Raw genomic sequence first — 26,141 nt, 5'->3', positions numbered from 1 at the left:
ATTACTTCATATCCTCCAATCTTGCCCTAATCAGCTTGATTTGGGAAATGTCATCAGATTTTGATAATGATAAGCCTAATATGGGTGATTTATAGTTCATTAAAGATACCCTTTAATAATCATTCACATCATATTTTTTATATATAAATAAAATGAAACAATTACATTCTACGGCTTACTTAAATCTTTAATACACTTTTAAGATAATATAACATTGATATTGATACATATAAGATCAAATGTTCAAAGCTTTACTACTGCGCCAACACCGGAGGAAGCTTACCACCTGATGGAGGTCGCGACACCGTTTCAATATCATGCAACTGAATGCGAAGCTTTTTGATTTCACTTCGTTGCATTTCAATAATGCGGATATTCTCCTCTGTTCTGCCTTCTCTGCTTGTTAGCGTTGTTGAGGCCTGTATGTTGTCTACATTCTCATGTGAATCTTGCTGTGTTTTGTTTTTTCTGTTTATTCCAAGAGCGGCCTCTAGATCATGTACCTGTGTTCTGGCGATCTTCAGCTCTCTTCGTAAATCATTAATTTCTTTGATAAGTGAAACGTTTTCCTGGTTTAAAAAAAATAAATAAAATACTTAAGATGGTAACAGCCAAAGAATGTGTATAACATCGAGAACTTCTCCATATTTCTCAGAATGCCTGGATTTAAAGCAAGACCAAGAATTCAAAGAAACAAACAAGAATTTTATAACGGCCTTTTGACTATGCAGTTAAAATAAGTGAAAATAGTCATTCTTTGTAGAATCATTACGTCTCAGAGTGTACAGAATGACTCAATAGCTGCTGCATATCCATGTGACGCGTCATGAAAACCAAATGTCATTATTGAAGTCTTCCGAGAACTTTATGTCTGATTGCTATATTATTATACACAAAACAATAATATGCATTTTTGTGAAAAGGTAGAAAAAAACAAATTTAAGCACAAAAACTAACCTGCATGATTCGGACATTATCAGCACGATGTATTTCTGTATCTTTAGTAAGTTTCTTTCTCAGGGAGGCTACACTCTGCTCAAGGTGCTTACGTTGTCGGCTGTATTCTCTCTGAATATCACCATCCACACTGGCAGATTCAGGCTAGACAAACAAAGTGCCAATACAAATTAATACAGTAACGAATCTGATACCAAGGTTTTGTCTAAAGCTCTGTCTACACTATCAAACTTTATGTGACAAAAAAATGTGATGTGCCTATATATGATGATGTCATATCACTACTATATTTAAGCATATCACTACCATATTTAAGCATATCACTACCATATTTAAGCATATCACTACCATATTTAAGCATATCACTACCATATTTTGGCACATCATAGTTTTTAACCTCAACAGTATAACATAACAAATAAGCTTACTGTATCATCCTGAACATGTTTAGCATACAGCTGTTTGATGCTTTCTTTCAGCTTCTTAGGCTCTTGAATGAAAGCAACACAATTATGCAAGTCTGTTTTAAATCGCTTCATCACAGCTTCTGAGTCCCGTACCTAACACAAAAACAATACAATAAACTTTCATAAAAATTATGGATTTTGAAAACAATTAAAAAAGTTACCAAATATTCTCGAGTATAATCTCACTTCGATCTAATCCCACCCCCTACTTTATGTCTAATTTTACAAACATCCATATCTCAGGATGTAGTCCCAGTATTGAGTTTTAGTCTGGATGTCGGCCTCTCCAGATGAGTTTTTACAAGCATGCATTACCAATCATTTTTTTCCTACACCAGGGTTTCCCCAGGTATAGTCCATCAAAGTCAGCCCAATGTTGTGTTCTAGGGGGGTGGGATTATACGTAATACCTATATATGTAATTACCTAGAATAGAAGTGATTAATCTAAACAAAACTCTGCCACTCACCCGCTGTCTCTCCATGTACATTTCTTTTTCTGTTGCTTTGAGTTTCTGTCGAAGTTCTGTAATGTTCAGTTCAAGTTGCGTATTCTGTTTATGAAATCGTTCTAACTCACTTTCCATCTGTAAAAACACAAAGATACATTTAAAGTTGTAGTCCAACAGGTTACTTCTAGTTGACTTACTGTTCTAGGATTACTGCTTAGGAATAATTTGTTAATCAATCAAATCAGTTTTTTATTTCAGCATAACACCATAGAAAATACATACAATACAAAGAAAACAAAAGCAAAATTCAAAAACTTAAAACACAATGCTCTCAGTATCATCATCTGTGTAGAATAAGATACAAAAATCTTTTATAGCATAAAAAACCATATAAAGATACAGACAATTCGACAAAATAGTTAAATGTTTGAGTGCTGTATGGGGACTCGGGGTACTGGCCAGTATCTTAGGCACATTCTGTGAGGCCTGTATCATAAGTCAACCCTAACCACTTGTTTAAAACTCTTTACCTCTTGTATCTGGTCTTTCATTGCTTTTATGTCGTTTTCTCTAGGTTCTATTTGTTTCTTTAACTCTTTAATTTTGTAGTCCAACACAAACTTGAATTTCTCCAGCTCTTGATTTTTCTTCTTCAAATCATAAATTCTCTTCTCCTACATTTAATAGAAAGAGAATAATATTAAAAGCCTGTTTGTCAGGTTGGTGAGAGGTTTGGAAATCAAGAAACCAAATGCATTAAAATCCTACAACCTTACTTGGTAGTTGTCAGTAATTATTGTTATAATACGATGTAATATATTTTCAATATTTTTATTTTATTAACCTTAAGTTGTGACTATTCTTATTTACGTTACCTTATCTTGAATTGTCTCATCTCGTTCCTGGATTTCCTTTTTCAGTCCAAAGATGTCTTTTTCAAGTGACTTTATAACACTCTGTAATTTACTCTGCTCATTCTGTAATTTCTTGATTTCATCTTTGTGATCTTCAATTTCTTTTTGAAGGCTGGTGAACTAAAAAACAATAAAACAAAAGTGAACAGCCATTCTCCTGCATCATGTTGAGGGTGAAAACTGTGGGTGTTTAGTATACTAATAAACAATACATACATGGCATATCAAGAGAAGAGTTAGCATTTTGGTTTTGGTAACTTTTTGCACTTTATAGATTTTCTGATTAACACTTTATTTACATTAATTATTTCAGCATTATTGCTGGTTGGTTTAGAGAATGAGTTCATTATCCCACATTATCCCACTGTGACCAGTTGTAGATTTCAACACTGAATTGCATCTATTTTATTATTTGCCTAATGGTTTAACTAAAAACTCTCCTCACCTTCTTTCTCATAATTCCAGTTTCTCCTTTCAATCTCATATTTGCTTCTTTTTCATCTCGTAAACGTCGTTCATACTTGTTTTTGATGTCCAGTATCTCGCGGTCAGCATCTTCTTCTATCTGTTTCTTTGTTTCCTCATATTCTCTTTGTTGATGTCGAGCTTCGTCATTTGCCTGAAAGAAACCAGTTTTAATATTATTAATTTTTCTAAAACAAATTGTGTCCTGCCTTGTTTGAGTTCCAAACATTGACCTAAATTGAATGTAAACTTTCTTTTGTACAAATTTGTATTCGTGAATAAAGAATGATTGAACACAGCTATGACTGTGAGATAGCATAATAATTTGTTCAGAAAATTACAGGTTTCTGTTGATTTTTCTACGGTAAAGTTCTGTCTACACTATCAAACACTTTTGACATAAAAAAATGTGATGTGCCCATATATGGACATGATGATGTCATATCACTACCATATTTGGGTATATCACTACCATATTTGGGCACATCACACTTGTTTTGTCAAACTAGTTTGATAGTGTAGACAGATCTTAAGATAACAACAGAAATGTTATAATTATTCACCTGGTCCAGCTGGATGGTTTTCTCTTGTAGCTTGGTCTGGTAGTACTCAGTCAGTTCTTCTAAAGCTTGTTCCTTAGACTCTTCCATCTCCTGTAGTTGTCGTTCATAGTCTTCTTGCATCTTCTGAGACTTGGATTGTAGTTCTTGGTACTTCTCATACTCAATCATCAGCTTCTGGTTGTTAGCAAGCTCTACAATACAAAATGAAGAGTTATAATGTAAAGTTTAGAAAACAAAAAAAATATACATTTATATTGAATTAACTACAGTGTTTTGAATAATTTAAACACAAAAATGAATGGTTTCTAATGATAATTTTTGAGAATTTTTCTTTGGCGTTAAATGAGGTAAACAATTTGGTAAGTTTCACCAAAAAAAAAATTCTCCAAAAATGCATCATATTATTTACCAAGATCCTGATTTTCTTTGGAGTTTTTCTCCATAATTTCTGCAAGTTCTTCTTCGTGCCTGGCCTCCTCTTTGTCTTTATCCGTCTTCAGGACTTGATTCTTTGTCTTCAATGATTCCATCTCCTGAATGAATTTTTCTGTCAACTCTTTTATTTTTTCGTTGTAGTTCATATCCTTGAGACGAAGCTGATACTCATTCTCCATCTTTAGCTCTTCTACTCTGGTCTTAAGCTCAGCCATGACAGAGTTCTACACATAAAACAAATGTTAATAAGCAGTCTTATCTAACTGTAAAAGATACCTTAGTAATCCTCTTTTGTTTCCTAATTCTATGCAACAGCAAGCAATATTATTAAGTATTATTATAGAAATGCATTGCTAACAGGTACATCATCACAAAGTTAGCTTATAAATGATTATAGTGCATTTACCTTTTCTTCCAAGTCTGACTTGGTAATAAGGATTTCTTCAGCATAACCTATTTCTTTGTCCCTCTTCAGACCACGACCCTCTTTGTCTGTGATTTTCCAGATCATCAATACAGAATCTTCAGAAACAGTTATGAGGTACTGGTCATCATAGCTTATCCTCATCTGTTGGGTAAAGAATACAATGATAGTGACAATCTGACCAATTACAATGAAAACTGCAATAATGTTTTAAAATTTAAATCTAGAAAGAAATCATTTGAAAATGTTATGGGCAACAAGTCATATTTATTCAAACATCCCTTTTTTATTTGGTCTTGAATTTAGCAGGTGTGTCTATGCAATCTCACCTTAGTTATTGCTGTTCCATGGGCCATGCTTTCTGTCCATTCACCAGGTGAGGTCAAAGGGTACTTCATTGATCGCAAGGTACCGGCTGATGTTCCTGCAAACAGCATTCGTCCATTATGAGACATTGCAACTTGGGTCAGTGTGACATCAGTTGCCTCTACATCACGTAATATCTGAAATGCAGTAAACATTATCAATGGATATATATTGCCATTGGCTGATATCATAATTTCAATAATTTCCATTTCAATGATTGAGGGTACTCCTAAATGGTCATTTTTTTTGTACTAGGATGGGGATGGTAATAATATACAAAAACCAACTTATAGTGTGCACTGTCTATGCCCTACTCCATGGCAAGAATCCGAGATCTGCCTTTTTTAATGGCCTTATCTTTCCCATATATTAACCTGCTCTTCTCCCATTTCAAAGATTGAGGATGCTACTGAATGATCTGCATTTTGTAAACATCTTTGTACCATGCAATAGGCCGGTGAATGATGTACACCCAAAATGCAAGATCTGTCTTTTTTATTAACCTGTCCTTCATTAACTTATATAAATTGAAATCACTACTAACCTGAGAATCTGTAATCTCTTTTAAAGTGCGGTCAGAACCAACAGCAAATGTAGTTTTTCCATCAGGAGTAACAGTAACGCAAGTGTAACTACACGACTTCAGTACACTTTCTCCCTCACGTTTTCCGCTGAATGAATTCCATTCATACACTGCTCCATCCATTCCACAGCTAACAAGCTTGCTGTCATCGGCGCTCCATACAATTGAACGCACCTGAAATGTTTGGACAGTCATGTTGATAATAATAATTGATAGTAATTACATTAAACAGCAAGGTAATTGTCATATTGATTAATTATAAAAAACATTAATTTTCTCTATACACATTGCATGAAAATCTATGACATACAGTACTGCACACACTCATATATCACAGTCACAAAACTTAGATTACCTTGCCATTGTGTCCTTTCAAGTTGTTGATAATCTCAAACGTAGAAGTTGAGTAAACTTGAATAACATTGCCATGAACAGCAGCGAACATGTGACCTCCATTGCTGAATGAACACTAAAACAAAGAGAACAAATACAATTGAAAAGAATACAGAATTATACAGTAATATTAAATAATGACTGTTGCCAATACCGAAGATTATTTTAATTCATCACCAGCATAATTATAAAATTGATTTCTGTTTGTTTCAAAAATTAGTTAAATCTACTGTACATCATCTCTGTCCTATTCAATAAAGTTATTTCTACCAAATTGATATAACTACCAAAAAAATTCAAAACTGTAACGGACCTACAGATAATAAAGAACATAGCATCTGACAGAACACTTTGGAGAAACGGCCAAGGCGAAAAAAGTCAGAAGAACGGCGTTAAGTAATAAATTGATACATACTCAAATTGTTCACATAAAGCAACATACCTCACGGCAACCTCTAACAGTGAACTCTTTGAATGTTCTGATGTCATCAATGAGCAGGTTCATAAGTCTTAACTTGTCACTAAAACCAACCAGAATGAACAGGCCTGATGGATGAAGAGCTATACTGTATGCTTCCTCCTGGAATTCCTTGTGCAGCTCAATGGAACTGGAAAAGGAAAAGACACAGTATAATTATTTTAATTTACACAAAAACAAAATCATTTAATCTATCTTGGGCTTGAATCCAATCCTAGCTATCAGCGCAAACTTGGTGGTCTAGAAGTTTGACCTCCAGGCTAGTGATCTGGAGGTTGTAGGTTTGAGTCGTGTTCAACTACAATTTATGTAAGAGTAAACAAATTAACTATGCTTATCTACTTATTTACTCATCAATGTACTGATCATAAACATTTCTTTTTAAAATTTAACCTCATAAAAAAGTTCTGGTAATGTGGGAGCTATGACTTGAACCCAGAACCACAGTGGTAAGGAAACATTAACCCCATGATAGAGTGCCGTAAAAACTTACTTTGTTTCATAGTTCCAGATACGAACCGACCTATCAACAGAACAGGTGGCTATGAGTGGTTTACGGATGCACACATCTGAACCACTGATAGTTCCAAAGTGGAAGGGTTGGGATAACAGTTCAAAGGTCGCTTGATCACCATGCTATGTAAAAAAATAGAAAAGTGTAGATAAAGTAAATTACAATACGTAAAGGTCACTATCAAACTTTATGTGTGACAAACAAATGGGATGTGCGCATATATGGACATGATGATGTAATATCACTACCAAATTTGGGCATATCACTACCATATTTGGGCATATAACCACCATATTTGGGCACATTACTATTTGTTGTCAAACTAGTTTGATTGTGTAGACAGAGCTTAATAAAAAACAAAAAAAGAAAATGAAATTGATAGTGGTTACACTTACAGTAGCATATTGATAATGAAAATAAGATAAATAAAGATAATGAATAAAGATGATTATGTCACTGAAAATGACAGTGTTACCTTTCCTAGATCAGCACTGGAGAGAGTCATGCAGTAGAGTTGGTTTGTGATGGTACTGCAAACCAATGTCTCTTCTGAGGGACTAACTGTCACCGTCTTTATTGTATGATTTTCTTGTCTTGTTGGGTCAGCACCAATTGCATCTTGTGGAATCTAAATATCAGAAACCAACATCAATTAACATTCTCTTTACAAACAAGAGAATACAGACAGAAAGAAGGTGTGGCGCAGTGTATTGGATTACTAATTGTAAGATTGTGGTTTGAATCCAACTCTCGCCACATTGCTTGTATCTTTAGGCAAGACACTTACAGTTGCCTCCCTTCACCCGGTTAGATCAAGACACAACTTTGCACTGATTACTTGCTGCATTATTATGGTAGTATCTTTACGTGTTTGATCCAAAATGACCCGGGTAATAACATTTATTTGAAACAATTGCTTGCAACTTAATTGAATAATACCTTGATTTCTCTGCCCTTTTTGTAGTTATCCTTGTCTTCTGTCTTTTCAAATAGATGAACTGTGCCTATGCCCCCTGAGCAGGCAAAGCCCTTGGAGTAAGCTACAATAGCAGTAACTGGAGGTGGTCCTGAAGGCACCGAGTCACCTTCTGCAATACTCCCAACCCTGTCAATTAAAACGTAATTAGTCTCTAATATAAGACTTTTGCTTATAAAAAAAATGCAGTTTCTATTATTTTGAAATAACCTGTAGTGGTGAAGTTTATTAGCAGTTTGTTGGAATTGGGGAATAAAAAAATCAAGAAACATTACAATTTTAAACCTGTTTATCTGAGGGACGTAAAAAGCAGTTCTGACAGAATTGACTTAATGTTTTATTTACCAAAAGTGAATACTGAGGCTATACCTGGGATATGCCTGTTTGTGAAATCAGACATAAATTAGGGGGTGGGATTAGACCTGAAGTGTGATTATACCTGAGGATACTTACCAAACCATAGTGGAATTGATAATACCAAATAATAATAATAGTCATACTCTTACTATTTTATCAACAATAGTAGTAAGGGCCATAGCATACCTTTCCATTTCTTTTTCCTTTGTTACAATTGAGAATTCATTCCTCAGTTCTCCCGACTCAAATAGGAAAAGCTTGCCATTATCAGTGCCAACAATAACTCTTTCATCCGACACCCAAGCTTGTGACAAGTAGTTCTGTGGCTCTAACTTCTGAAAGGCAAACTGTCGCAGGTTGCCTTCACTGTAACGGAAAAGCTTGAAGATTCCGTTTCCAACAACACAGATCTGTGTATTGTCTTGCGGGTTAAAAGAAACCTTTGAGAGAAGAAATATATCAATTACCAACTAATAAATTGTATTGTGAATAATACTGAAATTAACACAATCTGTTAAGCTCTGGCTTAATATGGTAGTGATATGACATCATCATGTCCATATAAGGGCACATCACATTATTTTTTTGTCACATGAAGAGTTTGATAGTGTATACAGTGCTTTAAATAAGACAGTAATCATTGGTTCATAAGTTTTTACTTAATTTTTTAAATATAGGGAGACAAAATTAATTAAATAAACACTGTAGACTACAGGTACATTATTTTACCTTTCTTAAACATTATTTTTGATTGATGATTTCGATTACATTTTGTTTATCTTTACCTGATAAATGTCATTGTTCGCAGGATTTGAGGTTTTTGTCGATGCCATGACCTTTGACTTTTCCCAGGTCCAGTAAAGAAGTATCCAATCTGGTCGTCCAGCTTGAGCAATCAGATACTTTGAATCGGGAGAGAAAGCCAGACTAACAAACTCAACAGACTGGATATCCAGTGAACTTAAAACTTTACGTTTTCGCAAAGAGTGCAAGTCATAAATAGTGATAGTAGCTTTCTCGCTGCCCTTTTCAGCAATGGCGATGTATCTGCGGTTCGGACTGACACACATTGCTGTTGTTCCGAGACTTTTTTCAGATCCCGCAATGAATTTCTGCGATTTTTGATCAATGTTATATAAAACAGTATTTGCACCCGACGGGTAAACTATGGTTTGTTCATCCACATAACAGATGTTGTTATTAACTTTGCCCTTCAAACCAAAAACATGGCGAGGCTGTGCAGTCGCTATTGACATTTTGATTTGCTGCTGATGCTTCACTCAAATCTGTAGAAATAGAATTTAAAACTATAAAAGAAATCATTAATGTAGTCATAGTCATATATACTTTATTGTCCATTTAAAAAACAGAAATGTGATTTGAAAACTGGCAAAATACAAAAATATAAAATACAATTTTATTAACATTCTGAATATACACCTTTTGCCTGACTTTTTGATCATGGCGGAGAGAAGTTTCATTGACAGAACCTAGGCCTAGTCCTCTCACACAGGACACAGTCACCCCACCACCACAGTCAGGGCTCATCATCAGCACATTCATTCAATTTACTAGCCTACCTAGGCCTCCTATAATATAGGCCCTAGTAGTTTAGTTAGCTAGGCATATAGCTAGGCTAGCTAGTGCCTATTTCTGCATCAATTGATGCGAACAGATATTCAGTAACTATATCTAGCAAGACAGATTATTATTCAAATTCAAAATAGCCCAAAATTTTACCTGAAAATGTATTAAATACTCATCACAACTACAACAAAAACAACAAACACGGGAGATCGACGAAACGCGCGACAGCAGTGTTAGTTGCTATGGACAGTTACTAAGCAAAATAAACTTTATCTAAGTACTTAGAAATAACAAAAATATTTTAGATATTTTTAACTTTCAAATGTATAAAATAAACTAAATTTATAAGATATATTTTTTTAATATAACCTTATAATTTAATTACACATAATAACTTAAATATAATTTTTAAAGTATATTTTTATTTGTTAATCGTCTGCCTTCTTCACTTCCGTCGACTGCTATAAAGAGCGCCCTCAAACAATGTCAACATAACGTAAAACGAGATAATAGTTCGTCTCGTCCATGGATATCCATGGTCTCATTGAGATTTAAAACGGGACAGAAACTAGCTTGCTTTTTATCACCTTTTTTCATAATTATAATTTTTTTTTATTTTAGTCTGGTGGCCATGACTTAAAGTTTGTCCCCAAACTTGGCCTCTTCTGTACTTTTTAGTGTAATTTTGTTTTTTCATTGTAAATCAATCAATCAATCAATCAATCAATCAATCAATCAATCAATCAAACAGACTTATATAGTGCCGGTATCCATAAAAATAATGTTCAAAGGTGCTTGACAAAGTTAAACAGGAAATGCTTCTGTGTACAAGTGGGTTTTCAGTCGTATTTTGAAGGTGTTGTGTGTGCAGAGAAACAATTAAAACAAACAAACTATATGCATCATTATTTGTAGGTATGATAGCTTGATGTCCCGATATATATGTTTGATTTTGTATGTGTATGTTTTAACAATGACAAATTTACAAATAGACAACCCCTTTAACATGATATACTGTTTAGTTACAGTTTAATAGTTAAATATTTTATTTAATAATAAATTAAAACCAAACAAATATCAAGAATCATGTATATGTGCGTTTTTTCCTTTGCTTCTTTTCCCTTTTTTACGTTTTTCATCTTTCACCGCTGTACTACTGGTACTGGGCAGTCTCAGTGAGTGACCACTCTCTTTCAAATGAATGAATAACTTATTTTTAGATTTGCATTTCATATTACAGGTGTTACATATTAAAGACTCAGGTGGTGGTGGTTGGTGTGTTACTTCTGCCCCAACAGCATTTTGTCTTGCTGCTTCTTTGCGAGCTAGTTTTGCTTTCTTGCCCTTCTTTTTCACATTACTGAAAATAAACAAAGAATGAATGTTTTTTGTTTGTTTCTATCAGTATTAGATCCAAATAAAAAAAAAGTAAGTCCTATTTTCATTTTTAAAAAACATATGTTATGTAATGTACAAAATGGTCAATATTTTGCACAATGTAATAAGGTTTCACATCAAAAAGTCTTAGTGATAGGCCTACATTGTGACCTCCATTTTGTATCTTTTTCTAAAGAGATTATTCTGAAATGTAAAAATAATTTTTCACTTACACAGGTGCTTGGGTTAATTCCTCAGTATTATCTCCATCAGAATCTTTATTGTTAGTAAGCGTGTCATTGACCTCTAACCTTTCACCTAATTCATCTGTTATTTTGTTTATTTCTTCTGATGTGATTGGTTGTTTAGTGGTTTCATTGTCTTCTTCATTGTTACCTTCTTCATTCTCATCACCTTCTTTATTCTGTAATAAATTATTTAAAAACTTTTGGGCAATATTATTCGGAGGGGAAATATGATTGATTGGGCTTCCAAAACAATCTCAGATGAATCTCAGTAGTGGTAGATACAGTGAGTAGAGGTTTAGTGTTTAATAGAAGCCCAGACAGTGATCATTTCTACTGTGGTTACATTATACAGTAAAAATTCATCTCTTTCAATAGTAGTAATTGATGATATTTGATATTTATTGTAACAATAGTGTACAAGTATAATTATAATGTTTTAATAAACTCACTTGATATTTATTCTGTTGTCTCCGCCTCTTCTTTTGTTTTTTTGATAACCTAAAAAGAAAATACGAAAATACTGTTGGCAACTAATAAATCAAAATATCAATGAGTTGATTACTCTATTATAGCTAATAGCGTCCCTTAATAGGGGTTCTACTGTATTTTTTAAAAAACAGCTTAAACACTAACTTAGATTTAGATTGAATAAATTGTTCTGCATCCTCTTCAACATTATTGGTAGATTTAGTTTCATCATCTGTGTCTATTGTAGATCCATTCAAATTGTCAATTTCTTCACTATCAACATTTTCCTTCTCATCTTCTCCTACAAATTCCGACTCCTCATCTTCTCCTACAAATTCCGATTCCTCATCTTCCATTTGCTGTTTTAAAAAAATCACGTTTTCTTTGTGTTTCTTCGAATTCTCATGATTTGCAAATCTGCCACCAGAAAAAATAGTAACTTTAACTGTTTGTTCTTAAGCTCTGTCTACACAATCAAACTAGTTTGATAAAAGTGTGATGTCCCCAAATGTGGTATTGATATGACATCATCAAGCCGGTATCACCGCTATCATGAAAATCTTCTTTATTATGTTATTACTATTTGTTTATATGCACTTAATAAATGCAGGCTTGGTTACTTACGCTTTATCACTTTTGAATTCTTTATTACATGCAATACAAAACAGATCACTTAACATCTCATCTGGATCTGAACAGTCATCTGAGCCTTCTAAAATATTAAGGACAATATTAAATGACATAGTACTTTCAGTCAAGCAGTACAAGGACATTCTACAATTTGATTGGCCAGTTAGCAGTTTAGAAAATAGGTAGTCGGTCATATATGTTGGTTGGCCAATCAGGAAATGTCATACAACATCATTGATACTAACCTAAGCTTCCTGATGAGTTGACACCAAACTCTTCATTCAGCTTAGCCTCCATAGCTTGTAGATCTTCCTCCATTTCCGCCTTGGCTTTCATACCCTCTATTGCATATTCTTCATGACGTCTAGACATGGACAATTTCATATTTTTATAACAAATTTGTGTATTATTTGTATATACTGCTGTATTTATTTTTTTCTCCACTATATCGATCCTTCAATTCACTTAGGACAAAAGAGTGTTATTTGATTTGATATTAGACTCATATTTATACCAGAGTGTGTATAAAGCCATCATCAAAAGTATTTTGTACTCACTTGGCTCTTTCTTTCTGCTGTTTTACTTTTCTCTCTGCCTCCAACTTACTTCTTTCTGCTGCTCTTTCCTCCATCAGTGCCTTTCATATAACAAAACAACAAATGTTAATGACATTCATTTAAGTTTCTAATTTTTCACTTTGTTAGTTCTTTAATATCATTGTAATTATGCATTTGTTTCATAAGTACAATCAACTCTTCCAACACCAGACACCTTTGGGCTGGCCTAATATGTAAAATTAAATTTGAGACCTTTTGTACCTCAAGGAAAGTTTTTTTTTGTCGTTCGTGAGCACGTCCCACTTTAAACAAAATAGATTCTTACAATATTTAAATAACGTAATATTGGTCTTGCTCTTTCTCAAAAACTTTGAAGGAAAGTCTAGTTTTGGGAAAGTTTCCAGAATTGGGAGAGTTGACTGTATACATTTGTCCAGGATCAATACATTACATTGCCATTTGTACAGCAAGACTAGTGCCAGTCTTTGATTCAAATGGTTAATGTTTCCTTTTAAGGGTGGATACAAATTCTGTTAAACAACTCATCTGTTTTCACTCTCTGTTAAATTAAATTGATTACAAAAATAAAAGTGTGAAACTTATTACCTTCCTTGCTTGTACTCGTTTGTCACGTTTCTTAACCATTGTTACTAATTCCTGAAAGAAATTAAAATGTATGAAATTATTTTAAGGTTAAAAAAATTAGTTAATCAAACATAACATACAGCAGGGAATAAAACATTATAAACAAAAATATGTTAAATAATTAAAAATAAAATATAATAACCTTCAACAAAATATAATTGAAGAAAAGTTACCCTAGAGCTTTGTCTACACTATCAAACTAATTTGACAAAAATGTGATGTGCCCAAATATGGTAGTGATATACTCAAATATGGCACTAATAATGACATCATGTCCATATATGGGCACATTACATAAAGTTTGATAGTGTAGACAGAGCTTTACCCTGATATGGCCGTTCCATGCTTTCTTTGCTTTGTCTCTAAGTTTCTTGTTGTCCTTTTCCATCAGCCGTGAAATTTGTCGATTAGGTGCTTCTCTTGTGTCATATTTCTCAACCCAAACAAATGACCTTGACGTGCTATAGCTTTGCCAATATGCGTAAAATATATGAACAACCTGTCAATTAATATTAATAATATTTATTATTATTTAACCAACTTTGATATATCTCTATACTCAGTATTCAAAATTATAACAAAAAACAATACTCAATGCTGAAGTCCCTAATCGAATATTCCAAATATTGATGCAAAATTATTTAATTTAGCATAATTAATATAAAATCTAACCTCTTCGTAATCACTTTTTGAATCACCAAATGCGGGAATATCATAATCACTAGAATCAGAGTCCATAAATCTTTTGTCTTCTTCAGCTATTTTGTGAAACACATCACCATATACGGAATAAAATCCCTGAAAAACATAAAAGTGTTATAAAAAAAAAAGGGTTTCTGAAACCTTTCCAAAGAATACTATTTATGTACTGAACTCAATTTAAAAATTGCTTTTTAAATACACAGTTTGTACATTGTATGTCTTGCAAAATATACTCTCAGTGCTAAATAATTTATTTGTAAAGTACTTTGAGTAAAGTTGTCAGAAGAGTACAGTAGGGTTTTTTTTCTAAGTATTGTAATTATACCTTGGAATCATCTGAGAAACCTGAGTAACATGATGGTGACAAGTACGGAACCAAATCAATAAAGTCATCCTTGTAGTCATCACCAAATCCTAGAAGAAAAAAATTATTTAACAAATTAGCCTTGATATAGCTAGCCTAAAACGAGTGGTGAATGCCATTGTGCTATATAATAATAATATTAAACATGGAATTACAGGACGTCAGGGAGGCAGATTATTTTCTCTTTTAACAATCAACTGCATTTTAAAATATACAAAGTTACAACTTGTGCCATTTCTTATTCTTAAAACAAAGTAAAAAAATTTAAATCACACTTGCTGTTGTCTTTATGAAAGCTTTTACTTTTTTCCATTCCAATTCCTCCTTTTAATGTGGGTAAGTAACCCTATCCCATTCCCAACCAATTTCATCAAACACTGACCTCCGCGAATGATGGCTTCTCTGTGTTTATCATACCATGCTCGCTCCTGTGGATCACTTAACACATCATAAGCCTGCTGTATGACAGCAAAATAAGAAGTGCATTCGTCAATACGGTCTGGATTTTTGTCTGAAAAGTTAAATTTATGAAACAAATGGTTTTTATATTTATGTCGCATCTCAAAAGACCAATTTTGCCATTCTTGTATTAATCAAGTTTTCTTTTAGTTATATTGTAATAAAATTGCATTCTGGGATCAATTTATTAAATATTAATATTTTTGTAATTTTTACATAAAAAATACCTACCTGGATGCCATTGTAATGCTAATTTTCTGTATGCTTTTTTTAAACTGTTGTCAGAGGCATTTTGTTCAACACCTAGTACTTCATAATGGCATTTCATGATTTCTGAAAAATAATCACTCATTGATTAATCATTGAATCAATTATTTCAACATACATTATATGATTAATAATATTAATTAATAATAGGCCTATAATAATTATAATAATACATTTTATTTTGCCTACCTCCCTAGCCTATCTACTACAGATTTTATGTATTTTTGTTTAGTTTGTAGATAAATAACTATCTTTTATTACATTACATTTATGGGTAAAAGAAGTACAGTAGTAGCTAAGCCAAGAATCTACCATCTCTTACCGAGTTCCTCAGGAGGCAAAGCGCCCTGTATGGGGCCAGATAATCAGATCGAAAAAATAGGCTAGCAGGGAGGTGGCATAGCTAGCTAGATAGAGTAGTAATGCCTACTACTACATTGCGCCATATGCCTGTGTATTGTACCTAGGCCTAAACAAACAAACCTAAACACCAAAACGAAGGGTCGGCCTAGAATGACAACTAAAAATATGACTTACATCGAATCACATTAAATAACTAAGTTTAATAACAATTTATAATATCATATCAGTCTCGATCCTATCACATGGATCGAATACACACAGAGAATTTCGTAATGAATGAGAATTTTTCAATTGCGCCACCAACATTAATGAAAAGATGCGTAATTGTTCTGCAAATTAATGAGTTTGTGCAGGTGTATTATATGGGGAAGATGGTATTTTAGTCATTCGCGGTCAACACCCCACGCTGTTAAATTTTGATGTTGTTAATCTTTTAATCTTACATTAGAAGATTGTTCAAATCATGTAAATAAAACATTTTCCGGGCAGGAACCTAGCAGCTCGCCCCTCTTTTAGTTTGCAATAAGTATTCTCGAAAAAACTCCATGTGGAAAAGAAGCCCACCCAGTACTAAAAATGGAGCACATGCCATGGGCTTCTTTTCGAGGTTTTATGGCAGTCTATAATGCCATGCAATTTTGTTTCTAATTTTAAAAAATGTCCACTTGTTTAGGCCTCACATTTACAACCCTCAAAATATCTCTCTTTTAAAATAAAAGAAAAACAATATTCATTATTTTATTTATTTATTTTTTATTAAAAAATATTCGTAGAGGTTCGAACCCAATCTACTAGAACTGAGAGCACCCAAAGCTGAGCATTACCCGTTAGGTCACAAAGTAGTACATGACTGAACAGCTGATAATAGTCTATTTATACGTGTATTACGTAATTCATCATTACGTCATAACTATCATATTAACCTTGTTAAAACCAAAATGATCAGTTAGCTCAGTCGCCTGAGCGTCGTGTTGACAACACGTATGTCGTGGGTTCGATTCCCACGCTGGTCGGTGGAATAGAGTTAAAGGCATGCGGCCACTGTGTTTGGGGTTCACAGAATTATACGTCCCCCTTTCCACCACACATCATGAGGCGACAACATCAATGCATCTGGTGATGTGCTGGAAACGACCCCAAAAGGCTGTGGCAGGGCCTTAGTGCTGAGGCAGGGAGAGCACATTTAACATCTTTTTTTTTATTAAATTTTTTTTAAAACCTGTATTCGATCTCGTAAATGTTATGTTTGCCGCCCTCAATTTTAAAAGAAATTGAATTTTTATTTTCATCGCAGGTGTACCAAACGGTATGGTATGCCGTTGCGTTGTTATGCAATGGGTGTGCAGGTGTAGTGGGAAAGATGGTATTGTTAGTCATTCGCGGTCAACAAGCCACACTATTAAATTTTGATTTTGTTAATCAATGTTGCTACATTGGTAGCGAAATGTCCGATTCATGCAAGATATTGTATTGTAATATGTTATGAATAAACGCTTATGTTAGTTGGTGTGTATGGCTGCCGTCCCAGAATAAACCTGTTTTAAACAGATAGTTTGTCTCTGATGGTTTTTGTATTGGGTTAATGGAGAGTGAAATAACAATTTCGAAGCTTAGACTAATTCCGCCACCGGACTAGGCCTTAGGCATATACGAAGTCGAGTTAAAAAAAAAAACAGCTAAAATTTTGAAGTCGCGTCTGGATAGTTGAAATGTTAACATTATCATAATTATCATAGGTGATTATGTATAGTAATAAGTATAAGTATAAGTGCAATTCTGGGTTCTATTTTCATTATTAGCTCTGCCTCAACCATGGTGGGCTAGTACTGGAGACTTAATATTTAATTTCATATTTCAATGAATAGGTGCACTTTCCGGGGACAAGCTCTATTGTCCTGATAAGTCTGCCTATACAGTTTGTTTCATATAATTTCAAATCATGTAAAGTGCCATTTTTTCGGGCGGGAACCTATGCAGCTCTATTTTTCAAAAGTGTCTTTGCTCAGTCCCAAGCATGGTGGGGTACTAAAGATTCTTATACATGTTGTTTGAAAAAATAATAGATGTTATTTCCGGGGACATTGCAACTCTATTTTAAACAGTTTTGGTATGCCGTGCGTTGTTATGCAAATGAGTTTGTGCATGTGTATTATTGGGAAGATGGTATGTTAGTCATTCGCGGTCAACACCTCACACTGTTAAATGTTGATAATCTTTACATAAGAAGATTGTTCAAATCATGTAAATAAAACATTTTCCGGGCGGGAACCGTGCAGCTCCCCTCTTTTAGTTTGCATGAGTATTCTCGAAAAAAACTCCATGTGGAAAAGAAGCCCACCCAAGAGTCTTAAATATGAAAGAGCACATGGGCTTCTTTTCGAGGTTTTATGGTAGTCTATTTAACGGAAAATAATATTCTGCAATTTTGTTTCTGATTTTAAAAAATGTCCACTTGTTTAGGCCTCACATTTACAACCCTTAAAATATCCCCTTTTCAAAATAAAAGAAAAACAATATTCATTATTTTCCATAAAAAAAAAATCCTGTAGAGGTTCGAACCCAATCTACTAGAACTGAGAGCACTCAAAGCTGAGCATTACCCGTTACGCTACAAAGTAGTACATGAATGAACAGCTGATAATAGTCTATTTATACGTGTATTACGTAATTCATCATTACGTCATAACTATCATATTAACCATGTTGAAACCAAAATGGCCAGTTAGCTCAGTCGCCTGAGCGTCGTGTTGACAATACGTATGTCGTGGGTTCGATTCCCACGCTGGTCGGTGGAATAGAGTTAAAGGTATGCGACCACTGTGTTTGGGGTTCACAGATTATACGTCCCCCTTTCCACCACACATCATGAGGCGACAACATCAATGCATCTGGTGATGTGCTGGAAACGACCCCAAAAGGCTGTGGCAGGGCCTTAGTGCTGAGGCAGGGAGAGCACATTTAACATCTTTTTTTTTATTTAATTTTTTTTAAAACCTGTATTTTGATCTCGTAAATTGTATGTTTGCCGCCCTCAATTTTAAAAGAAATTGAATTTATATTTTCATCGCAGGTGTACGAAATGGTTTGGTATGCCGTTGCGTTGTTATGCAATGGTTGTGCAGGTGTAGTGGGAAAGATGTTATTGTTAGTCATTCGCGGTCAACACGCCACACTATTAAATTTTGATTTTGTTAATCAATGTTGCTACATTGGTAGTGAAATGTCCGATTCATGCAAGATATTGTATTGTAATATGTTATGAACAAACGTTTATGTTAGTTGGTGTGTATGGCTTCACCGTCCCAGAATAAATATGTTTTAAACAGATAGTTTGGACTAATTCCGCCGCCGGACTAGGCCTTACATATTATATATCGTTTATATATAGTTTGAAATATTTTTGAATTCCAGAAGTATTTTTTCTCGATGTTTTGTATGTGATTATTTCGCTGTGCTCCACCACTGGCCCTATATTGGATCCACTGGAGCACAGTGTATTAACATACGACAATATATTGAAACTTAATTGGGTCCACTTATTAACATACGAAAAGATATTAACATTCAGTAACTTATTTCTATTTTATATCACTGTGTGCTCCACTGGTACCAAATTGTGTCCACTTGAGCACAGTGTAGTAACATACGAAAGGATATTGAAACTTAAGTGACTTTATTTCTATTTTATATCACTGTGCTCCCCTGTTGCCAAATTGTGTCCACTTGAGCACAGTGTATTAACATACGAAAAGATATTAAAATTTAGTGACTTTATTTCAATTTTATATCACTGTGCTCCACTGGGGCAAGGGAATCGAAATGTGTATGGTGATCGTGTTATCATCACTATATTAATGACATTACAAACTTTATGTCAAAAATCAAGCCGCATATATGTCTTTTCTATTTTTTCATTTAATACATTTTTTAAAACAATTAGTATTACATTAATTACAACATAAGAACAAGTGTTTGATCTATAAATACTCTGTGGTATAATGTACTGTAATGTAGACTTTAGACCCTGCTATGTAAACTATCCCCCAAAACCATGGCTGTTGGAAACTCAACTTATATTTTATTGATGGTATTTTGCTTACTTTTAGGATGCTGTTGCTTTTTATTAACAGAATATATTGTAGCAATTGTTTTGATGATTGTTGGTATTTACATAGGATCCAAAGCATTACCTAGAGGGAGAGTCAGTCCTAGCAACAAGGCAGTGTTTATAACGGGTTGTGATACAGGCTTTGGTCACAGTCTAGCTCTGAGATTAGATCAACTTGGCTATCTTGTATATGCAGGTTGCTTATTCCCGGGTAAGTATGCTGATTTACTAATTTCTCAGCTTTACAGATGTGTACACTAGAGACACAGCAGTGGAGAATGTAATTATATTAGCAGCAGCGTCTGTCTTGCTTTAGTTAGTTGTTTGTTCTTGTTTAATTATCAATAAAAATGCTCGTTGGTTTTGGATAGATCGTGAAAACGCAAGATTACTGAGCACATCATCAACTACCAATCGTCTGACAATAGTTGCATGTGATATCACATCTGAAGAATCTGTGTTGGCTGCTAAAGAAACGATACAGAAGTCACTTCCTAAAGGTTTCTGTAAGTAGGGCCTACTGTTTCCATACAATATTTCTAAAGCCATTCAAGCACAAGCTGCTATGGATAGAACAACAATTCTTCCTATTCCAAGTATTTGAAAGAAAATACAACTTTTCGTTGTACTTTTACGGTAACAATTGCATATACATATTATAGGCATGGTCATGTAGAGTTAGTATAAATTCGTTTGTACTTTTTAAAGGTTTGTGGGCCATCGTAAATAATGCCGGTATATGGACATACGGAGAAATTGAGATTACACAAATGGAGTCGTTCAAACGCATTGCTGAAGTTAATGTGTACGGAACGATTAGAGTTACTAAGGCATTTCTACCGATAATACGAAGATGTAAAGGTATAATGATATTAAATCGGGTATGTTACAGTGATAAAGATATTTTTACGCAACCAACCTATTAAATTATCGGTTGTAATATGTGACGTTATCCTGGAAACCTTCCTGGAATCGTTAAAAATGAGGATACAGTCAGAAAATAAAATGTATTCATAAATGCACACTCTAATTTATGTAAAATCATAAGGTATATTCTCTTCTTGTTTATCTTTACAAATAATATGTAGGTCGTGTTATCAACGTTGGTAGCATTGGTGGAATGAGTGCCATTCCAGGCAACAGTGCCTACGGTATGACCAAGTACGCGATTGAATGTTTTAATGATACATTACGCTATGAGATGAGTCCATGGGGCGTAACGGTAAATATATTGTAAAGTTTGTTTTTTATTCAAGAGCAACATAATTACAGTAGCCTATAGGTCTAATAATATTCACACCACACAACGCTCCTGGTATATTAGAACTGTAATGGTTTAGGTTCAATATCTAAAGTTAAAATACCGGATGACTCACAGTTTAAATTATGGTATTAATGGTAGTCATTTTTTACTACAGGTATGTCTCATTCAACCTGGTCCGTACGGAAAAGCTACTAATATAGGAATTAACAATATTGAGAATATATCTGAAGAGATATGGAAAAACGTTCCAGAAGATGTTAAGGAAGATTATGGAAAAGAACATCAAGATGGAATGTCCGACTTCTACAGTGATCCCAGAGATTACTTCTACAGAGATGCAACACCAGTCGTGGATAGTATGGTTGATAGTGTAACATCAAGAACACCACGTCATCGCTACCTCGTTGGCGGTTTGATCATAACGTACGTACAGATGTACATGCTGGAGATGCTTCCATCGTGGTTAGGAGATCTTCAATTTATTGCAGTAATGAATTCTATGCTGCCGCTACCGGCCTACGTCAAATCACAACAATAAATATTATTTTAAATTTGTTATAAGCATTTATTATTTGTTATTGATTTGCAGTATAGATGAGAATATGCAACATGCAAATGTTATCTCATTTCAATAAATCTAATAAAGGTTTTTGTATTTTTTTTATAGTTTGTGTTAATGGGACATTTTATTATTTATTTATGATTATTTTATAGCAGTCAATAACGCTTTATTCGAAGCGAAAAAAAAATAAAAAAATTATAAACGAGAAGAAAGAGTATCAAAATATGGAATGGAATGAAAGACAAAAAGTACCATAGTAAGCATTGTCGTGCATAAATGGACCAAACTCGCATTCCATATTATCGCAACACGAAATGACACGAATGCGAGGCGTTATACACATTTCCAAATATTTTCCAATGAAATTGGGTACGCCTATTTAAATAGATAACATGACTAAAAAGCTTGGTACCGTACCAACTGAAGACGCAACGCAAACACGTAGACGCAAACGAGTTCACCTACGACAAGAAACAGGTTGGATGCTTATCGCTTGTCAACTCACTTGCGTGTATTTTTTAGCATCGACTTCCATTAGACATTGTTTAACTAATTATCTAATTCAACTTAATTAGTAAACATGGTCATTAGGTGATTAAAATCAGTACCGAAAGTACGAACCAACTTTATAACTAAGTAATGCGCGATTTACCGAATTTTGCCTTATGTAAATTTATATATAGATATGCCATAACATACACATACATATTAACAATTTAAGCAGATAATTATTGATGAGTATACGATGGCACTATATGGTAAATTGTGGTTTTTAAGAGCATTTAAGACTGAATGGTGTTCAGTTTTTAAATGCCCTTAAACCAATTTAAGGTTGATTAATTGTGGTGAATAGCAAAGATTTGTTGCGTATAGTTTCTGGGGCATACTCAATACAATGTTTTATTTACAGTGCTGTATTATATTACGACATTCAATAGTCTGTAGATAAGGGTCTACTGGATATTTGCTGAAGTCGGAAATTCAATCATGGCTGTCGGAAATTCAACTTACATTTCATTAATGATGTTCTGCTTAATTTTAGGATACTGTTGCTTTATCTTAACAGAATATATTGTAGCAATTGTTTTGATGATTGTTGGTATTTACATAGGATCCAAAGCATTACCGAGAGGGAGGCTCAGTCCTAACAACAAGGCAGTGTTTATAACGGGGTGTGATACAGGCTTTGGTCACAGTCTAGCTCTGAGATTAGATCAACTTGGCTATCTTGTATATGCAGGTTGCTTATTCCCGGGTAAGTAATGCTACAATATTAATCATAAACGACAATGCCTTGCATTCTGTAAACAGGTACCGGTACGTGAGCCTGGATTGCATGGGGCACTGTAGGCCTACTGTATCAGTAGGACATGATCCGGAAAGAAAATTTAGGCTTATGTGGCGTATTTAAAGTATTTTTAAAGCACTGAACAATTGTTTCCCAATAAAGCCTATACTCTTAATATTTAACAGAGACCATGCATACAGGTCTAAGACCATGTGCATACAGCACTTTAAAATTAGTACGACAGTATCCATTAAGTACCCTGTTGAATGGTTTGCACATTAAGTAGAATTAAGAAATTATGATCCTTTTTACATTTAATGGCATGATCTTTGCACATTAGTGGATTATACATTTCTGCAGATTTGCACATTTGAGGGTGACATGTTTGCACAAATGTGGTTGTTTGCACATTTGAGTGCAAAATGTTTACACAATGGTTGTTTGCACAAATGTGACTTTTTGCACATTCCACGGCTCAACATACCATACTCAGATTATTGGGTTTGTTTAGATCGTGAAAACGCAAAATTACTGAGCACATCATCAACTACCGATCGTCTGACAATAGTTGCATGTGATATCACATCTGAAGAATCTGTGTTGGCTGCTAAAGAAACGATACAGAAGTCACTTCCTAAAGGTTTCTGTAAGTAACTCTCTTGAACCGTATTGGTTTGTCAGTATCATTAAGCAAAACCTTTCATGCTCTAGTAGAAGAACAGAACCGTATATGTATATATCACCCTCACTGTGACATTGAACGAATATTATCATTTAACGTTAAAAAGATTTCCCAATATTAATAGGCAAAAGAATTATTTGAATACGTCTATCTGAGCAGTATATATATTTTACTGGTTTTAAAGGCAGGCCTATGCGTATGGGTAGATTAGTCGTGCATCTTATATTCAAATAGGCCTCCATGCAAATTAATTAATTAGATGGTACGCTAGCTTTGGCTATTACATTCTTTCTAATTCTTAATTAACATTATTGCAATGTATCTAAGAGTCAAAGTTCAAATAAATTGTACTTTTTAAAGGTTTGTGGGCGATCGTAAATAATGCCGGTGTATGGACGTACGGAGAAATTGAGATAACACAGATGGAGACGATCAAACGCATTGCTGAAGTTAATGTATACGGAACGATTAGGGTTACTAAGGCATTTCTACCGATAATACGAAGATGTAAAGGTAATACTACTTGTATACAATGTACTCCACGGTTGCTATTTCGAACAAAATAGAAATATGCACATTTGAAATTATACGATCTTTCTATAAAAATATATAAATAGATAATATAGATGCAGTACTGAATTTAATATTCAATATTCCCATAATTTTATAGGTCGTATTGTCAACGTCGGGAGCCTTGGGGGACGGATATCTGCAATTCCAGGTGGCGGTGCCTACTGTATGACCAAGTACGCTATTGAATGTTTTAACGATACATTACGCTACGAGATGAGTCCATGGGGCGTAAAGGTAATATTCTTATAAGTTTTCAAATATTCCTTTATTCATTAAAATGCTATCAAAGATACGGTATTAAATATATATATTTAAATAAAACATTAACTTTAACTAAAACACGAAACAAAAACTAAATACAATACAACAAAATGTGATGTGTCCGTATATGGACACAATGACATCATATCACCACCATATTTGGGCACATCACACTTTTTGTCAAACTAGTTTGATAGTATAGACAGGGCTTAAAGGTTCGTATGCTGGTTTGAACAAAGATTAATAGAATTGGAACAAATATCGCATCACAACCAAGCTCTTACTGTGATGAAGTTAAACCTAATTATAGGCCTAATCATTGAAACGTGGCTTGTTTTTGTTTTTACTTATTAATAATAGGTATGCCTCATTGAACCTGGTCAGTACGGAAAATCTACTAATATAGGAATTAACAATATTGAGAATATATCTGAAGAGATATGGAAAAACGTTCCAGAAGATGTTAAGAAAGATTATGGAAAAGAACATCAAGACGGAATTACAAACATCTACAAGAAAGGTCGAGAATATTGCTATGGAGATGCAACACCAGTCGTGGATAGTATGGTTGATAGTGTAACATCAAGAACACCACGTCATCGCTACCTCGTTGGCGGTTTGATAATGACGTATTTACAAGTATATGCAATGGAATTAATTCCATCGTGGTTAGGTGATCATCAATACATTGGAATAATGAATTATATGGTACCTCTACCAGCCTATCTCAAACGTTACATCAATAAATAACATTTTGATATTATGGATTGAAATTTATTAATTATCGAGAATTTTAAAAGAATAGAAAAGATACATTAGACATACGACATAGCGATTGTTCGAGGAGTGCGGTAATATCATCACATGCTCGGAAGCTTTATAGTTGTTCGCGCCGCGCCGTTAGGCAATTATAGGACGGAAGCATTAGGACTACGGCTGAAAAATGGGTATTTGGAAACTCGGACTTGGCTTGCGCAAACCCCAAAGCACGTTTCGGAAAAGATGGTGGGTCAATACGGCCTTGAGAGTAACGGCTCTACCCCGGAATATGTACAGTACTATAGTTTAGTTTAGGACTCATTTAAGACTATATTTATGTTTATGTTAAAATGTTTACTACTGATTGTTAAACAAAAATAATTGATAATAACTCATTATTTCTAAAATTATTGAATAGAATATCAATAAAAAGGCATCATTTTATGAAGAGAGAACAATAATTAAAAGTGTTACGGCAAAAAGTCGAGAGGCGTTTTTTGTAAGAAATAAGCCTATTTCTTGTTAAAAACTTGTGGAGTCAGCTAAAGCTCGAGTAAACGTGAATTGAAGAGAACAAGTTTACTCTCGCGATTCAATCAGTGATAAAAAGGAAATTGTTTAAAAAGTTTTCAAT

The 26,141-nt window shown here is 34.0% G+C and overlaps 4 protein-coding genes and 1 long non-coding RNA gene across 9 annotated transcripts in view; 3 read left to right on the top strand and 2 right to left on the bottom strand.

Moving 5' to 3' along the window:
• LOC144845863 (uncharacterized) overlaps positions 1 to 17,457 on the top strand; it is a 59,245-nt gene extending 41,788 nt beyond the window's left edge. The window contains exon 3 of the long non-coding RNA XR_013612605.1: positions 17,402 to 17,457. This is a non-coding gene — a long non-coding RNA (uncharacterized LOC144845863). The remainder of the gene's footprint in view (positions 1 to 17,401) is intronic.
• LOC144845834 (cilia- and flagella-associated protein 57-like) lies at positions 175 to 10,175 on the bottom strand. 2 transcript variants are annotated; one of them, XM_078703282.1, is made up of 20 exons: positions 10,084 to 10,175; positions 9,129 to 9,629; positions 8,530 to 8,783; positions 7,950 to 8,115; positions 7,486 to 7,638; positions 6,990 to 7,132; positions 6,461 to 6,626; positions 5,981 to 6,094; positions 5,587 to 5,799; positions 5,006 to 5,179; positions 4,659 to 4,820; positions 4,227 to 4,476; positions 3,818 to 4,008; positions 3,235 to 3,408; positions 2,751 to 2,909; positions 2,406 to 2,549; positions 1,894 to 2,010; positions 1,386 to 1,517; positions 958 to 1,101; positions 175 to 569 (listed from the first exon to the last, which is right to left on the bottom strand). In XM_078703282.1, exons 2-20 carry the CDS (start codon positions 9,597 to 9,599, stop codon positions 255 to 257), a joined length of 3,642 nt encoding a protein of 1,213 aa, XP_078559408.1. In that variant the 5' UTR covers positions 9,600 to 9,629; positions 10,084 to 10,175; the 3' UTR covers positions 175 to 254. The 2 variants fall into 2 exon arrangements, with proteins under 2 accessions (XP_078559408.1, XP_078559409.1); XM_078703283.1 differs by lacking the exon at positions 10,084 to 10,175 and adding an exon at positions 9,784 to 9,898.
• On the bottom strand, positions 10,931 to 16,299 carry LOC144845847 (dnaJ homolog subfamily C member 21-like). Of its 3 annotated transcripts, none has more exons than XM_078703314.1 (14): positions 16,185 to 16,299; positions 15,612 to 15,713; positions 15,304 to 15,432; positions 14,883 to 14,971; positions 14,528 to 14,653; positions 14,181 to 14,354; positions 13,817 to 13,867; positions 13,211 to 13,290; positions 12,899 to 13,017; positions 12,648 to 12,735; positions 12,189 to 12,440; positions 12,001 to 12,053; positions 11,541 to 11,721; positions 10,931 to 11,290 (listed from the first exon to the last, which is right to left on the bottom strand). In XM_078703314.1, exons 2-14 carry the CDS (start codon positions 15,706 to 15,708, stop codon positions 11,008 to 11,010), a joined length of 1,722 nt encoding a protein of 573 aa, XP_078559440.1. In that variant the 5' UTR covers positions 15,709 to 15,713; positions 16,185 to 16,299; the 3' UTR covers positions 10,931 to 11,007. The 3 variants fall into 3 exon arrangements, with proteins under 3 accessions (XP_078559440.1, XP_078559437.1, XP_078559438.1); XM_078703311.1 differs by having other exon boundaries at positions 11,541 to 11,731; positions 12,005 to 12,053; XM_078703312.1 differs by having other exon boundaries at positions 11,541 to 11,731; positions 12,005 to 12,053; positions 12,648 to 12,732.
• Positions 17,458 to 20,163: 2,706 nt separating the features above from the next.
• Positions 20,164 to 22,046, top strand: LOC144844953 (D-beta-hydroxybutyrate dehydrogenase, mitochondrial-like). The gene is made up of 5 exons (XM_078702069.1): positions 20,164 to 20,329; positions 20,490 to 20,624; positions 20,827 to 20,979; positions 21,207 to 21,340; positions 21,537 to 22,046. Exons 1-5 carry the CDS (start codon positions 20,164 to 20,166, stop codon positions 21,918 to 21,920), a joined length of 972 nt encoding a protein of 323 aa, XP_078558195.1. The 3' UTR covers positions 21,921 to 22,046.
• An 845-nt stretch (positions 22,047 to 22,891) lies between these two features.
• On the top strand, positions 22,892 to 26,021 carry LOC144844684 (D-beta-hydroxybutyrate dehydrogenase, mitochondrial-like). 2 transcript variants are annotated; one of them, XM_078701708.1, is made up of 5 exons: positions 22,892 to 23,199; positions 23,744 to 23,878; positions 24,275 to 24,427; positions 24,585 to 24,721; positions 25,109 to 26,020. In XM_078701708.1, exons 1-5 carry the CDS (start codon positions 22,932 to 22,934, stop codon positions 25,496 to 25,498), a joined length of 1,083 nt encoding a protein of 360 aa, XP_078557834.1. In that variant the 5' UTR covers positions 22,892 to 22,931; the 3' UTR covers positions 25,499 to 26,020. The 2 variants fall into 2 exon arrangements, with proteins under 2 accessions (XP_078557834.1, XP_078557835.1); XM_078701709.1 differs by lacking the exon at positions 23,744 to 23,878 and having other exon boundaries at positions 25,109 to 26,021.
• Positions 26,022 to 26,141: the final 120 nt, after the last annotated feature.

Source organism: Antedon bifida, chromosome 6 (assembly GCF_963402885.1).
Source record: "Antedon bifida chromosome 6, ecAntBifi1.1, whole genome shotgun sequence".
In the NCBI taxonomy this organism is placed as follows: domain Eukaryota; kingdom Metazoa; phylum Echinodermata; class Crinoidea; order Comatulida; family Antedonidae; genus Antedon; species Antedon bifida.
Note: the sequence above shows the minus strand (reverse complement) of the source record. Positions and strands in the feature narration are given on the sequence as shown.

Excerpts from the sequence above, each read along its gene's own strand:
- LOC144845834 (XM_078703282.1), bottom strand. The coding sequence starts at position 9,599 with ATGTCAATAGCGACTGCACAGCCTCGCCATGTTTTTGGTTTGAAGGGC. Across the intron at positions 7,133-7,485 it reads CCAGTGCTGATCTAGGAAAG|CATGGTGATCAAGCGACCTT; the intron begins GTAACACTGTCA and ends TTTTTTACATAG. Across the intron at positions 4,009-4,226 it reads CAAAGAAAATCAGGATCTTG|AGCTTGCTAACAACCAGAAG; the intron begins GTAAATAATATG and ends TTTGTATTGTAG.
- LOC144845847 (XM_078703311.1), bottom strand. The coding sequence starts at position 15,708 with ATGAAATGCCATTATGAAGTACTAGGTGTTGAACAAAATGCCTCTGAC. Across the intron at positions 12,054-12,188 it reads TTTATTCAATCTAAATCTAA|GTTATCAAAAAAACAAAAGA; the intron begins GTTAGTGTTTAA and ends TTTTCTTTTTAG. Across the intron at positions 11,732-12,004 it reads GACAACAGAATAAATATCAA|AATAAAGAAGGTGATGAGAA; the intron begins GTGAGTTTATTA and ends AATTTATTACAG.
- LOC144844953 (XM_078702069.1), top strand. The coding sequence starts at position 20,164 with ATGATTGTTGGTATTTACATAGGATCCAAAGCATTACCTAGAGGGAGA. Across the intron at positions 20,330-20,489 it reads TGCAGGTTGCTTATTCCCGG|ATCGTGAAAACGCAAGATTA; the intron begins GTAAGTATGCTG and ends GGTTTTGGATAG. Across the intron at positions 20,625-20,826 it reads GTCACTTCCTAAAGGTTTCT|GTTTGTGGGCCATCGTAAAT; the intron begins GTAAGTAGGGCC and ends TACTTTTTAAAG.
- LOC144844684 (XM_078701708.1), top strand. The coding sequence starts at position 22,932 with ATGGCTGTCGGAAATTCAACTTACATTTCATTAATGATGTTCTGCTTA. Across the intron at positions 23,200-23,743 it reads TGCAGGTTGCTTATTCCCGG|ATCGTGAAAACGCAAAATTA; the intron begins GTAAGTAATGCT and ends GGGTTTGTTTAG. Across the intron at positions 23,879-24,274 it reads GTCACTTCCTAAAGGTTTCT|GTTTGTGGGCGATCGTAAAT; the intron begins GTAAGTAACTCT and ends TACTTTTTAAAG.